Genomic DNA, 15,729 nt, shown 5'->3' with positions numbered 1-15,729 from the left:
TACTGTCAATCTAAAATAACCCATTTCTGCTAGTGAGTGTTGGACATTCTTCCTGTTGACCTTGCTAACGAGTTAGCAAACAGCAAACTAGCCAAGACAGGAAGCAGTACAGTTAATGGAGTTACTGAAAGACAATAAGCAACTATACAAACAAGTGTCATAATACATTATGAGACATGATAGAACTGAACCAACAAATGTTTGTCCAAATTTAGCAGAAATCATGAGAAGTATAAATCAGGCAGAACATCTACAACCAGACGTGTCTGTCTCCATCACATCTGACATACACTTAAAAGGATCCCATGAGACCTTTGGAGCAGCCTTTCTTCCAAGTTCAGTTCTGACCTTTAGAACAGACAGTAAGACAAGATCCTGGGATCAAAGATTATAAGCTCCTGTGCTCTTCTGACTGATGTAGGTCAGGAGGTATGAATGAAGTAGACATAGAATAGGCTTTTTAATAAGAATATGCCAGTCTAAGTGTAGAAAGAAAAGATCGTCCAACATGTGCACGCAACCTCAAATCTCCATGATAAACAGTGTCCACAGCGTGTAAGTCGTGAGACAAGGCATACCTTAGTCCAGTGCAGACACAAAAGTGGCGGCAACCAGTCTTTGTTAAGATGCAAAAAAGAGCAACATTTGATCCAGAAATTAAAACCCAGTTTTAGTTTGAACCGTTTAAACAGCTTCTGAATGCGAGGAGCGAAAGAAAGAGATCCACTGATTAAAATACTAAGATCTTAGGGTTCACATCAGTGTAGCCTGAGATGTGAGGATTAAGGACAGGTTGAGTTACTTTTTTTAGCATTTGATTTTATAAATCAACCATGGTCAATATAATTTAGATTTTTTTGGAAAAAAAATCTTTAATGTCACAGTGAAAACAGATTTCTACAAAGTAATGTCAATTAATCAAAAATATGTAGCCTAATGTATAATAAGTAATAAATATTCACCCCCTTCAAGTCAGTATTTAGGAGATTTACCTTTGGCTGCAATCACAGCACTGAGTCTGTGTGGATGAATCTTATTTTGGCTTGCACATCTGGACACTGCAATTTTACTCCATCCTTCTTTACAAAACTGCTCAAGCACAGGGATCAGGCGTGAACAGCCCTGTTCAAGTCCAGCCACAAATTCTCTATTGGATTGAGGTCTGGCCTTTGACTCGGCCACTGCAGAACATTCCCCTCATACTCTTTAACCCATTTCTGTGTAGCTTTCGCTGCATGCTTTGGGTCATTGTCTTGCCGGAAAATAATTTTTCTCCCGAGCCGTAGTTCTCTTGCAGACTGAATAAGATTATCCTCCAGGATTTTCCTATACTTTACTGCATTCAGTTTACCCTTAACCTACACAAGCCTTTCAGGGCCAAGATGCATCCCCACAGCATGATGCTACCACCACAGTGCATTTGTGATGATGTGAATCATTTGGTGTCTGCTAAACATGCTGTCTTCTTTGGAGGTCGAAAAGCTCCCTTTTGGTCTCATCAGACCAAAGAACTTTTTTTCACTTGATCACGGAGTCTCCCACATGCCTTTTGGCGAACTTTAGTCCAGATATGATATGAGTTTTCGTCAGCAGTGACTTTCTCTTTGCCACTCTCCGATAAAGCTTTGACTGGGGAAGAACCTGGGCAACAGTTGTTGTATGCAGAGTTTCTCCTATCTCAGCTGCTAAAGCTTGTAACTCCTTCAGAGTAGTCCTACTAGTTATAGTCTTGTTGGCCTCTCTCACTAGTCTCCTTCTAGCATGGTCACTCGGTTTGTGAGGACAGCCTGATCTAGAAAGATTTACTTATGTGCCACAGTTATTCCATTTCTTGATGATGGATATAACTGAACTCTGGGGGATGTTCAGTGCCTTGGATTGTTTTTTTTGTATCCTGTGTTACCTGGAGTGCTCTATTGTCTTCATGGTGTAATGGTGGCCAGGAATACTGATTAACTAGTGAGTGGACCTTCCAGACACAGGTGTCTTTATACTACAACCACTTGAGACACATTCACTGCACTCAGGTGAACCCCAGTTCACTAATTGTGAGACTATGAACACTACGTGGCTGATCCTCTGTTAAATTAGGTCAGTCACTTTAAAGCGGGTGAATATTTATGCAGTTACTTATTCTTATTGTCCATGATTGACTTAAAAAATCAATAAAACGTTAAAACATCCAAAGAGGTGAATACTTTTTACAGGCCCTGTAGATATGTTAGTCTGACTTTAAGAAATCTGACTTTGGACAATCTCAGTCAGACTATTTTATTTGAATTGCATGCTGACTCACCTAATGATATAAAGCAAAGAAAAGCAGGAATTCATTCTAACTGATATTAAATACCAGTTCATTTGTGGCACTATACACAACAGATGACCAATTCATCAATTAACAAAATTGTTAATAATGTAATCACTGTTGATTGATTATTGATTAAGCACAGCGGTGAAGGTCAAAATGCCCAAGGTGCCTAGACAACGTGAGAGGCATTCTTGGAAAGGGTAATGAGATTTTAGAAACACTGATAATGACAGATAGCAGAGAAAGCACATTGTAAGGGGCTGAATGATGAAACGGATAAAACTAGAGAGCAGAGGATGGGCGTACTTGGGGAAGTGCTTTGGCAGAGCTCAAACTAAATGAGAAAAGATGAATGCTATAGATGAAGGGAGCACAGTTAAAAGAGTGTCGAGAGATAACAGAAAAAAAATGAGCAGGAACGATGTAGAGACCTTCGTTGAGAGTGCAGGCTCCCCAGAGGCTTGGGTTTGACACATGGTGACATCACCGCATGGGAAAAAGGCCCCTCAAACCACAATTAAAACTGCTCTCCCTGTGTCGCTCTCTCTCTTTCCACAGCATGGGAGAGATCTATTAAAAGTATGTGCTGCCCTTTGGGGCTTAAAACACACAACTGCAGCCACTGAAGAAAAATGATGAGCCTAGGAACAAGCAAAGGCTTGAATACTAAGACTAAGAGAGAAACCTACGTTCCTACCTGGAGTAGACGGGAGATGTAAATATATTCACCTATGTATACCTCTCTGTGCATTGCCTGACAGACATATTGTTGAAGCATGTTGCTTTGTAACAGCATTTTATTTCTTTTTTAAACTGTGTCAGAGGACAGGGGAGAGATGAGCAGATGAGAGAAAGGGAAGAGGTGAACAGTACCAGAAAGCACACAAGGGAAATACCTCTCCTCATATGCTTGATTGTGGTGAGCTGACTGGAGAATTGATAGCAATAAGCAAAGAAAAAAGAGGGCTAGTTAAAGGTGAGAGTAAAGCTAGTGATGGCAGGATGCTGCTGCCTGTGGGTGTTTTGTACCCTCTTTGACGGCTGTGGGGTTTTGATGATGAAGGCTAGCTATATTAGCAAAGAGGCCCAGCTTAGAAACAAGCTTGTTTAAGCATGAAGGGTAAGCAAAGCATGAAGATGCAGCTTGTTAAATTCTGCAGAAATGTGCTGCTGGTTAAATAAAAAAAGATGAGGCATTTTCATATTGAAATATAACCATTTTAAAACAGCTGCAGTCATTAAAGTGACACTGAAAGAATCAAAGCGTTGTTACTGGCTGGTTTACTCACTGGACAGGTTAAGTGTTGCATGCTTTTTCATATGAGCTCTCTCAGAAGCAAATATGTTGGACATAATAGATTTCCTTCACAGCATAAGATGTCTTTAATAGCCTATAAGCAACACTGCATTTGAATATCCCCACAAAAAAAATTGTGGCAGTGTCACTACATGAGACTCAAAATAGGCTGTGCTAATGTGCTAATAGGCCATAAAAGCCACTGCCTACTACATATGGACAGGTGAGCAGGGGTGCTGGCTTGGAGCAAAACACAAAACAAAGAAAGCTGTCCAGAGATTCACAGGACAGGGGGTAGAGCAGGGAATGGGGCTCCGAGGGCTCTGGTTACTAGTGCTGATGATTCAGCAACGCCCTGGGGCCCCCAGGCTAAAAAACAAAGGGCCCCAGTGTGCAAGGAACATTGACACAACCTGTCCTCTTTTCCTCCCTGCCCCCTCACTCTGCATTTCTCTCTCTCTCTCTCTCTCTCTCTGTCTCCCGCTCTTGTTCACTGGTTCTCTCGCTCGCTGGCAGAGAACAAGGAACGTTAATTAAAGGCTTTGAGAACCAGGAGAAAGAAGCAGGGCTCATAGGGACAGAGAGGGAACAGATAACAGGCAAAGAATGGTTCGTGTCACTGTGGATAGGTAACACAGTGGAGATACAAAGATTAGATTTGTGACAAAAATGGTAGCTAGTAAATGAATGACTGAACAAAAAGAAAATCATAGAAAGAGAGATGAAAAACTACAATACAGGGACAATAATTGTTTATTGGGTTGGAGTGGCTTTCTGTGAACTGTGAGTTTCTAGAGAAATTACCATTAGATTAAATACTCTCATCGTTTATATATGTTTATGTTTCTGTCTGATCCAGTAGCATAATGGTCTAGATCAGTGGTTCTCAATTGGTCTAAAGTCAGGACCAACCCCTGCCTCCTTATCCATGAATCGCTATCCAAATTTCTTAAATTTTTCAATAATAAACAATTGTTTCTAATGAAAAATGGGGAAGTTTGGACTTCGGGTGGAACTCAAGATGTGATGAAACAAAGAGATGGAGACACATCCTTCAAAATAAAAGTGCATCAAAGACTGTGACCCACTAAAAATGGCTTTGCAACACACTTTTGGGTCCCGACCAACCAGTTGAGAACCATGGGTCTATATCATCTACTCTCATGTGCCAGTGACATTAAATGTTGAAGGTCACTGAACTTTTAAAGTTGAAACTCAATACTTCAGCACATGCTATAGCAACCTTGGTCTGCTACAAAATATGACAATAAAAGCCTTGGGATTTTAAGGGCGCACTCACACTAGGCGGTCCATTAACTATACAGAGCCCAGTGAAGAGAGAGAGAAAGAGGTTCACAGCAGAGAGTTATCACTCACAGCATATAATCTTGAGCCTGATCAGAGTTCAAAGCACTTCTGCTGAATGAAACCCAGACATTTTAACTTGTATGAACCCCTACGGTCATTACTCTGCGTGTTCGTATACTATCTGAATCCCCCTGGCATTCCTTTATGAGCCATGAATTGTGCCATCTCTCTGCGTCATTATGGATGCTTTTCAGTGCTGCACCAAACAAGCTCTCATGCATTGGACAGCCTGTGTCCAGAGCAGGGTTAAATGTTCAGTGAAAAGATTTTTTTAACTGTGACAAGAGCAATTTTAACCATCTGAATGCCATAGGAGTAATAAACGATGTTCTGTTCAAACGTCAGCAATTCAAAATCCCAATTTTACTCCTTGATAACATGAAATAGAATTAAAGGTAGGTTAATTCAGTGGATGATAGTATGGCATTCTAATTTTATAAGATAGGTTAAATCTGCCGTGTGATTAACCCCGGCACACACTGTCCTCTTTTCTTCCCTTCCTCCTCTACTTGTTGAACTACAAAGAGACAAAATATATAGATCTCTCCAACTCTTTAGAAAAAATCCTGCTGTCTCTAGCATGCAGCTGCTGCCTGGTGTGCTCTGTACTTGTAACTTCATGTTACATTACATTCCCGTGCTTGTGTTCCTTCATTTGCATCCATGCCTTGCCTAGGCCCACCTCATCCTGCCGTGCTGGGGCCGAAAAGCATGCCGTGCCAAAGCGCGGAAAGATTGCAGTCACACTGGCCAAACGTACAAGACTTTAGGCTGAAACGGGCCCAGGGATGGTACGGATGGCCTAGTGTTAGTGCGCCCTAACCTTGCAAAGCAGGTGGATATGCCCGTTTCTGTGTTTCTGGCTGGCAAATCCATCTTGCAAAGCTCCCATCTGAACTGTTTGGGCCCGGTTAGAAAGTGACAGGACCAATCAGTGACAAAGGGCAGTACTTTCGGCGGAGTCGTGACGTAAGCAAGCAGCAACAAGAGGCCGGTGCAATTATGGTGGAAGACATTATCGTGGATGCTGCTAAAGCACCAGTTTTATCAGAACTTGACCACATTTCTTCGTTAAAAGAAGAAAGAACAGCAGTGAGTTGTTTTCTTTTCAAAAATGACAAAAGTCGTGTACTGACATGTCTATGCAGCCCTCCATGGAGTTTACTCCTTCAGTAAGGGCGCAGCTCGGTAGCGGCTACGTCAGGTGTTTTGTTGCTCTGACTGGCCCCTAAAGATGTGACAGACAGAATGTTTATCCAATCATCCTCCGAGTTTTTTTCCAAAGGCTCTGCCCTTTCCCAAACTCTGCGTATGAGTGGTTTTCCAGATGGATGTGTGAAACAAATCCATCTACCAGGTTACTGGGAGTCATATTTGATGCAGATTTTTGTTTTGATGCTCATGCTAAAAATACTTCCTGTCCTTTTTTTTCCATCTGACATGAATTTCTAAAATTTCCTCACTGTATCCTGCTAATTTGCACTGTTGGCTCTCTGTTTTTAAGCAGGCACACTTTAAAGCCTCAAATGTCCCTGCCTCTATCTTTAAACCCCCTTATGACCTGGTGTTTCTTCCAGCTAGTTATTCTAAGCTGCCAGATTTTAACTTAAGGTGACTGAGCCTTTGCATTCAGAGCACTCAGACTGTTGAATCCTCTGCCAACACAATAAGACAGTTGACATATTTAGCTTCTTTTTAATCTCCCTTAAAACATTATTTTGGACAGGAGGACCACTGGACTCCTAATTGTCAGCTTTTTTTAAAATATCTTCTTTTAACTCCTGTCATTTTTTTACATTTTTTCTTCTGTGCTGTTTGCATATACTTTTCTCCTCATGCTCTGCATTTAGTGTTTTAAACAGTGCTTCATAGATAAAGCTTATTATCGACATTTTAACTTGTTTACAAATTGAATCAGTCCTTTTATAGTATACAAGACATTACTGTCCAATGATGAAATACACTATCTAAATGGAACAAGTTTGAGTAAAAAACGTTCAAAATTTGCTTTTTTCAGTTTACTACTTCTTTGTATGTGTTTTATGCTTAATGTAAGCAAGAGTTGTGGTCAGGGCAGTGTGCACACATGGATCGAAAAAGGAGGCGTAAACAACAAGTTGAACTATACCTTCCAGTTGGCAAGTTCCTGGAACTCAATGATCTTAATGAAGCCTCCCATTAGAATCCCTGAAAAGAGCAAAGAGACATGAAAAACAATGCCACATTTTAAATATTTTTATATTTCATATAAAAAAATCAATGCAACCACAGTACAGATTGAGTGAAAACCAGAGGCAAAGAGCTATTCCAGTGGTTAAAACAAACAGAGGCCTGACTAATGTCCTCTAGGGATAAATTAGACACGAGGAGTGGGGCACAAGGCCTATTGTCTTAGGTTTGTCTTTGAGAAAGTCCCTTTGGACCTAGAACCCTCTTGTTACACAGCCGTGAAGAACATTAATTAAAAGGGCAAGGAAAACACAGAGATGTGTAAAAAGCAGAGAATGAGAGATAGAAGTTGTGAAAATAAATCAAGCTCAAGCAAGTTCAAAGCATTGTGTCAGACCTGCTGGCAGATGGAGAAGGATATTGCAGAGGAAGACAGCACAAAAAAAGAGTTGTTGGGAGTCAGAGGAAGCGATGAGGAAGGAAAAGCAATCCTTCCTGATTTGTAAGCAGAGTGTTATCTCTCTTCAGCAGATTCCCCAGCTCCTGACAACTCTGAGATGAGCTACATCTCACTTAAAACATGTAAGGCATGTAGGAGGAAAAGGTTTTCAGGGTCAAGACAGGTATGTGTCACTGAGCTTTGAGTGAGCGTAACTGCGCATGCATGCACAGCCGGAAACAAGGGAAGTCTTTGGAGGACGTCAAGTAAACTGACAGTAATCTTAAACAAGCAGCAACGGAACTCTCTGGGGTAAAAGCAAATCTGTTTTAAAAACAAAACCTCTTCCTTAACTCCCTACTGGACAAATATTTATGGGCACTCATGTAAGGAATTTACAGTCCAAAATGATATGTCCAAGAGAGAAAACACAAGCAAGACACGTTGGAGAAAAAGATGTAAATCCAGAGAAAAGGCATCAAATCCATTATTTAAACATGTCCTAAAAAAAGAAAACATCTTCTAAGAGAGAATTTAAATAAGGAAGCACTGTTATGGTACTTTCCTTGACCCAGCCGGTGCACAGCAACATGTTACATAAGAAATACTCACCAAGGGACACGACAGCCACACTCTCCGGAAGAAAATGTAGCTTGAACTTGATAAGCAGGTGCACCAATATGATGCAGATACCTGAGGATGAGAGCAAGACTAGTGAATGAATATTCAGGTCATATCCATCCATGTCCCAGCCATCATGTCACACCAGCTCGAATCAGCCCAAAAATAAACCCCCATCGTAAAGTGTTAACATCTTTTCTTTGGCTGCTTTCCGCCCCATAAACTACAGACTGGACGCAGAGAGAGTCCCCATAAAACATGGAATTTTGCTCTGCTAAAATTCTCTTTTAGACCATCTAAAGTCACGTCATTTTTGTCTTTAAAAATGTGTTTCATGTAAATTAGTTCACTTACACTTGCTTGACATAAATACGACTACAAAGCAGTTGCTTGACATTTAAAATTAGAGTAGTTAAGACAGTACAATAAAGGATAATTGCCCCAATTAAAATGGAAAATTAGCTTGTAACAGTACCATAGGGCATTCACCGAGTATGTCAATGTGTTAAATCAGTGCATATGCACATTAGCTAATTACGATGAGGAACCCCAAGGCCTCAATAAAGTAAAGCAAACAGCAGTTTATACATAATGTAAAAATGCAGTTCAGAAAATGAGATAAACACAACACACAGAGTGTGCCAACAGAGGTCTGATCATCAAAGTTAGACTGTTTTCTCAAAAGGGAGACTGAATTCAGGCTTAAATAATGCTGAAGGGAAATGGTCCATAATGTTGGCAGTTTCCAGAAAGTGCTATTTAGGACAAATGGTTGCTTTCAAGTATGTAATTTGAGGTTTTCTCTCATTTATTGACTTATGAGAGCAACAAACTGCCCCTTGGACATTGTTCCCTCAAAATTATTGAAACAAGTGTTTGCCACGGTAGGGCCTTCGATCCTGGTTTTAATTAATGCTTCTTTGACCTCTGGATGTGTCCCAGATGCTTTTAAACATGCAGTAGTGAGACCCTTGCTTAAAAAAACAAATCTTGATTTTATTGTTTTATCCAATTTTAGACCTGTTTCTAATTTGTCTTTTATTTCCAAAGTTCTTGAAAAAACTGTTTTTACACAACTACAAGTGTTTTTAGAATATAACTCCACTCTTGAGAAATTCCAGTCTGGGTTCAGGTCCCGACATAGCACAGAGTCTGCACTGTTAAAAGTCCACATTGATATTGCCCTTTCTGTTGATACCAAGCACCCTGTTCTTTTAGTACTCCTAGACCTAACTGCGGCGTTTGATACAGTCGGCCACTCTGTCCTTTTATCTCGCCTAAGAGACTATGTCGGCATTTGTGGGACTGCACTTAAATGGTTCAAATCATATTTGAACAACAGGACTTTCTCTGTGATGATTGGTGACCTCTCCTCTTCTGCTGCATCACTATTCTGTGGAGTGCCCCAGGGCTCCATTCTGGGACCTATGTTGTTTTCTTTGTATATGTTGCCACTGGGATCAATCATTGCAAGGCACAACTTAGCATTTCACTGCTATGCAGACGATCTGCAGCTTTATCTGCCTGTGCTCCCAAATCAAGGCGATGCTCTTAAATCCCTGACTGATTGCATCTCTGATATTAAGCTGTGGTTACGACAAAATTTCCTCCACTTGAATGAGGAAAAAACTGAATATATCTTGTTTGGTGATGCAGCCCTTTCTGACTTCAGTCTTTTAGATTCAGAGCTCAAGTCAACTGTAAAAAAAACCTTGGGGTTGTATTTGACAGTAATTTTAGATTTGACAAACAGATTGACAGCGTGGTCAGAGCTAGTTTTTATCAGTTACATCTTTTAGCCAAAGTAAAGCCCTTTTTAAATTGCACTGACTTGGAAAAAACAATTTATGCTTTTATCAGCTCTAGAATTGATTACTGCAATGCACTTTATGTTGGTGTCTCCCAGTCCTCTCTCAGTCACCTCCAGCTGGTGCAGAACGCTGCAGCACGTTTTTTAACAAACACCTCTAGACGTCAGCACATCACCCCTGTCCTTTACTCCCTCTACTGGCTTCCAGTTTCTTTTAGAATTGATTTTAAAAATTTACTTTTTGTTTTTAAAGCTCTTAATGGCCTTGCTCCTTCATATCTGTGTGAACTTTTGTCTGTCCGCAACCCAAACAGGGCCTTAAGGTCAGCCAACCAGCTCTTGCTGGAAGTGCCCAGAGCCAGATATAAACACTGGGGAGACCAGGTATTCTCTGTGGCGGAGCCCAGACTTTGGAATAAGCTGCCCCCGGACATGAGAACCATAACCAACTTTGGCCTTTTTAAATCCAGACTTAAAACCTATTTTTTCAAACTGGCTTTTAACATTCAGTCGTGACACATTACTTGTATTCGTTTTATTGTAGTTTTTTATTGGTTTTATATTGTTTTATATTGTTTTATTATTCCTACTGTTTTGATTTTATCGGAAAGCACTGTGGTCACTTTATGTGTTGTAAAGGGCTCTACAAATAAAAGTTGATTGATTGATTGATTATATAATCTACAATTCAAACTACAACAAATGGTTTTTCACTGCAAGTTATGCTTCATTTAGCAAGTCATAATATGTTGCTTTTTATGAATTTGTTATATCAATATATGCAACACAACTAAACTACAATTTTCTGTGTCTATTAAGTGAATTAGTGCAATTGTTGGCCTTATGCATAATTTACGCTGATTTTTGGTAAGCCTTTACCTTAACCCCAAGTGACAGCAGTATGGAGCTATTATTGTTGCAAAAGTATTTGCAAATGCGTACAAAGGTCTGTGCACAAATCCACAAGATTTGCAAATGTGTGCAAAGTTTTGCAAATTTGTACAAAGATCCACAAATGTGTGCACTAATCTGCAAATATGTAGACCAATTTGTAATTGTGAACTTAATTCATTTTGGTTCAGATTCTGCCTCTCAGTTGGCTGTCATAGACACGTGACTTTTGCAACACTTGTATCGCGCACAATTTGTACTCAGATCTGTAAGCGTGTACTTAGATCTGTAAGCGTAAAGGCTGGGTCTGTTGCCCTCAGTGCAAGGCTCACATGCAAGGCTGCCTTTCTCATCACATAGGCCTGAAGCAGCAGTTAAGACTTAGTAGCGGCTCTATATAACGTCAGTGTGGAAGGAGAAATGTTATCGTATTATACTGCTATTGTTATTATTCATATTGTCATTAAAAGAGTGAATAAAATAATGACTTCCTTATCTCCAAAATGGTATCACAGCAGTGGTTGAATTGCCATTTCTACAGGACAGGGATTCATTGTGTTGTATGTAACAGAAATCCCCATTATGACGCTGTATGAGCCAGGTGATTTTAGCGATAAGATCAATGGAGTTGTCTGTAACATTTCTATTTATATAAATAATAGGGGAAGGGAAAGATTGTCGGTTTTGTACAGAGCTCAATGGCACCGACCAATACTGACATTTAAATCACATCACTTGGGCAACATTGGATAGGTGGATGAAGTGGCAAAGTGGCTGTGTCGCGGACTTTCAACAATATAATCCAGGGTTCGAATCTTGAACTGTCTCGAAAATGTATTTCTTATTACCTGGCCAGGAAACATATAGGACTTGAAAATCTGCTTCAATGTGTGATCAAAACGACTGGCCTAACAAAATACTCATTTCAGTCCATTACAGTTCGCACCAAACAGTCGTTTTAATATTTTGATTATCTGTTCTGACATCACGCCGATAGCTCCGTCATCTGCCCTTAAAATAGAAAATCGCTCTGCAGTCCCCTCAGCAAAGGAATCCCAACATAAAAACAAACTGTTTTGAAAATTTATTTCTTATTACCTGTTTGTTTTTTGCTGGTAACTGCCAATTGAGAGGCAGATTGTGAACCAAAATGAATTAAGTTCACAATTACAAATTGGTCTACATATTTGCAGGTTAGTGCACACATTTGTGGATCTTTGTACAAATTTGCAAAACTTTGCACACATTTGCAAATCTTTACACGGATTTGCAGATCTGTGCACGCATTTGTGGATTTGTGCACACATTTGCAGATCTGTGCACGGATTAGTGGATTTGTGCACAGATCTGTGTACGCATTTGCAAATACTTTCACAACAATAATAGCTCCATACAGCAGGAGACGGCAAAATAAAAACAGATAGAAAAACAGAGCGAAATATTTTTTTTTTTGCAATAACACAACAAAGATGGACAACTCACCAATAACCAGCAGGCTAAAAAATATGGTCAACCCACTGGACTGCTCTTCTTCTTGGGCCTTGACACCTGTCTGCACGGGCAGAATAGGTTTGGGTGTAGGGGGAGCTGGAGTCGTCGGCTTGGTGGCAGGTGTTGTAGACCGGAGGGTCTCATTGCTGCTGTTGTCTGTGTCATTGGACTTGCTGCAGAAAAGCAAGCAGAAAAAATGGAAGTGCATAACATTAAATCTCCAGCAGGTAGTTAGGCGAGGATCTGTATTTAAGATACCAGTGAGGGATGCACCAACACCAGACCAAATGTGAGCACAAGTACTTACATTTGGCTACTCATCGATACCAAATACATATATGAGTACCTAATATTACCATAACTGTTCTTAAAATTATTCAATTTTTTTTTAACAAATAATAAGTGCATAATTTTCATTCTCCTCTATTTTTCATTATCATTTATGTTGGAGTTATCACCAAACTGCAGACATGACTCCAACTTTGACTTCATAATGAGGTGTTAACTTCATGCTTTCAGTATATTCTTAGGAGTACGAGTACTAGTTTTACTAAGTTTTTACTGCTGATTTGTTTGTTTAGTTTAGTATAAATTCTACAAAAATTATTTTTTTAGTTTAGTCTTTATATGTTTGTGTTGGTTTTAGTTTTTTTTAGCAATAAGGGATACTTTTTAGGGGTTAGACCAAAAGGGTCAGAAAAAGTAAACATTATATACATTTTTAAAAGGCATTCAAATTGGTCACTTTTCATTTTATGTATTCAAATGTGTTTTCCTGATACAACTAAAGACCTCAAACTAACCATTATATGTTAATGGTTAATTTTAGTGCTGTTGCATTAAATGTTGTTATTTTCAGCAGATGTTCCTCAACCCTCTTCTTGACAATTTATTAATGCATAGTCTTGATTCTCCTCTACTTTGTTAATCATCATTTAAAAGGAAGGTGCCTGGTACTTCCATCACAAGCCCGGAGATCACTAGCCTGACTCTTCTCCTCTGCTGTCCCTCAATGGTGGCATGCATAATCCAACTCCACTTGATCCCCAGAGTCCCTTTCTACTTTCATAATAAAGCTAAAGACCCAGCTCTTTAGAGAACACTTTGCACTTACCTAGACTCTTCTCCGCTTTTGAGTAAATGAGTCTCCCAACTACTGTTGGCTCACACTGTCCTGCTCTACTTCTGGGGTTTTGCACCCTGTTTTTTGTGAGTGACCCAGCACTTGGTACTTTGGTTACTATTTGTTGGTAAAATATGACCAAATTGCAGACATGGCTGCACACACCATTTGACTACATGCCTACATGCTTACACAGATGCTAACCTTATGCTCTAAAATGATAATTGAGAACAATATCTGCAATGTTTTATGAGTTTAAGTATTTAGGCCTGGTATCAGCACTGATACACAATACCAGTATCTGTCCATCTGTGCATCCCAACATAATATAAGCACCATTGTACACAAGATAAAAGTTGACTCCTTCATTCAAACCTCTTCAAAAATTAAGTCAAACATTTGTTGCAAATCAGTTTCAATGACTTGAGTTTTTCTTCCCCTACTAGTATGTAAACAGTTACTACATATCTAACTTACTATTTCTTAATATGCACATTCTTAATGATGAAATAATGAGTAAACGTACTTTACTTAACATGTGTTACACTGGTAACAATTATTACACCTGATTAAGCTACAGAAAACTGAAAGATGGGCCCTATCAGTTTTGTTTGAGATTATTGCAGACTTATTATAGAAACGTCCATTTTAAACAGTACCCCAAAATGATTTTCTAATTCAAACACTATCTAAACAACCTTGTACAGTTTGACTACTGTCATTTTTAAAAGCATAGTGAGATACTGTTAACATATTGCATGAAACGTACATATTATTAACAGTAAAAGTAATAAAAGTAGTTCTCTGTCAAAGCTAATTGTACTGCTGACATTACTGACAAAAAAATAGTATTTTCTTGCTTATTTTTCCCTATTCTTCATTGTGTGTCGATAAGCTGTGTCAGTTATTATCAGGTAGTCATAACAAGCGTGGCAGATATCATGACCTAAGACTTATATTGACATTTTGAAGCTATTGCTAGCTAGTTAGCAACGTTTGGCTAAGGTACTGCAAAGTCAAACTGAAAAAAAGCATTATAGGTAAAAACCTGAGAGACTGGTCATCCTTCTGCGGCCCCTGCTGTGGCTCGACTCCATCCCCATTCTCGTCTTTAACAGCTGTTTGCTGTTTTTTACTTGAAGTCTCGTCGTTGTGGTTTACATTCTCTCTGTCGTCGTCATCTCTCTCGCGTAGGTCCAGCGAGTCTTCCCTTTTGCCACGCTGCGACAAGCACGAGTTTACGAATAACAGCAACAAACACAGCCACAAAATTTTGTGACTAACGCCTCTCATTCTCAAACAGGGGAATTCAAAGACGAAAACAGCATTTAGTGATAAAAATGACTTGGAACTTCATATCGACAGCACACAGTATCTGTTGACACCACGACACTAGTTCCTGGAACGGGGTCGAAGGGAATTGTAGTCCTTACTTAGAATGCATGACAAGAGGCTAATATGAGGAAACTGACATAGTTTTTTTTCAGCTAATGCGAGAAACAAATGTACATATATCACCCATTTTATGATAGTTTTAGACAGAAGATTGAGAATAAAGTGTTGTAGTTTGTCAAAAAAAATATTTGAAACTCAGTTTCCCATGAGCCCCAGTAATGTCGATTCAGTCGTCTGCCTGGTAATTATGGATAATGTAGTTTTGCATGTACTGCTAATTACCCACAGATGTTGGGTACAAAAAATTCACCTGTCACCATGAGAGGGGGTTAAATGAATGTTTGAAAATTAATATGTGAAATAAATACTGTAATGTAAGAAGTAAACAGATAATAAACAGGCATATCAATGTAGTAGTAACCCTTTAATCTAAAGGAATGCAAGTCTAGTAAAGATTTAGGATCTGTATAGCTCTGGTGGATCTCTTACTGTCTACAATGTTTGTGTACAAAATCTTTGAAACACCCACGCAGTTAAGGATCCAAAAATGCTTACACGTGGCTTTTTGTAGCCTCTGGACTCCCCTGCATAAGGTTTAAAACGTTCATTAATAAAGTTTAAGCGGGAAAACTGCTGGAAAACGATCCTATTTAGATAACTTAGCGCTGTAAACGCTCACTAATAAAGGGCAATGTGAATCCTGTTAAGCTAAGTAGCTAGCTTAATCATTTCATACGCCGTACTGCTGTGACGAGGCTGCGACGGTTGTCAAAGTGGACATAAATTTCTTTGCCAGGTTACGTTTTTGAAATAGTGT

The 15,729-nt window shown here is 39.4% G+C and overlaps 1 protein-coding gene across 1 annotated transcript in view; it reads right to left on the bottom strand.

The window, feature by feature from the left end:
- slc9a8 (solute carrier family 9 member 8) overlaps window positions 1-14,909 on the bottom strand; it is a 40,728-nt gene extending 25,819 nt beyond the window's left edge. The window contains exons 1-4 of the mRNA XM_041799639.1: window positions 14,566-14,909; window positions 12,386-12,567; window positions 8,194-8,274; window positions 7,102-7,160 (exon numbers count right to left, since the gene is read on the bottom strand). Coding sequence (XP_041655573.1) covers window positions 7,102-7,160; window positions 8,194-8,274; window positions 12,386-12,567; window positions 14,566-14,810 — 567 coding nt within the window. The 5' untranslated portion in view covers window positions 14,811-14,909. The remainder of the gene's footprint in view (window positions 1-7,101; window positions 7,161-8,193; window positions 8,275-12,385; window positions 12,568-14,565) is intronic.
- Window positions 14,910-15,729: the final 820 nt, after the last annotated feature.

The sequence above is a fragment of the Cheilinus undulatus genome, linkage group 11, assembly GCF_018320785.1.
Source record: "Cheilinus undulatus linkage group 11, ASM1832078v1, whole genome shotgun sequence".
Taxonomy (NCBI): Eukaryota; Metazoa; Chordata; class Actinopteri; order Labriformes; family Labridae; genus Cheilinus; species Cheilinus undulatus.
This window is presented reverse-complemented; position numbering and strand designations above follow the sequence as displayed.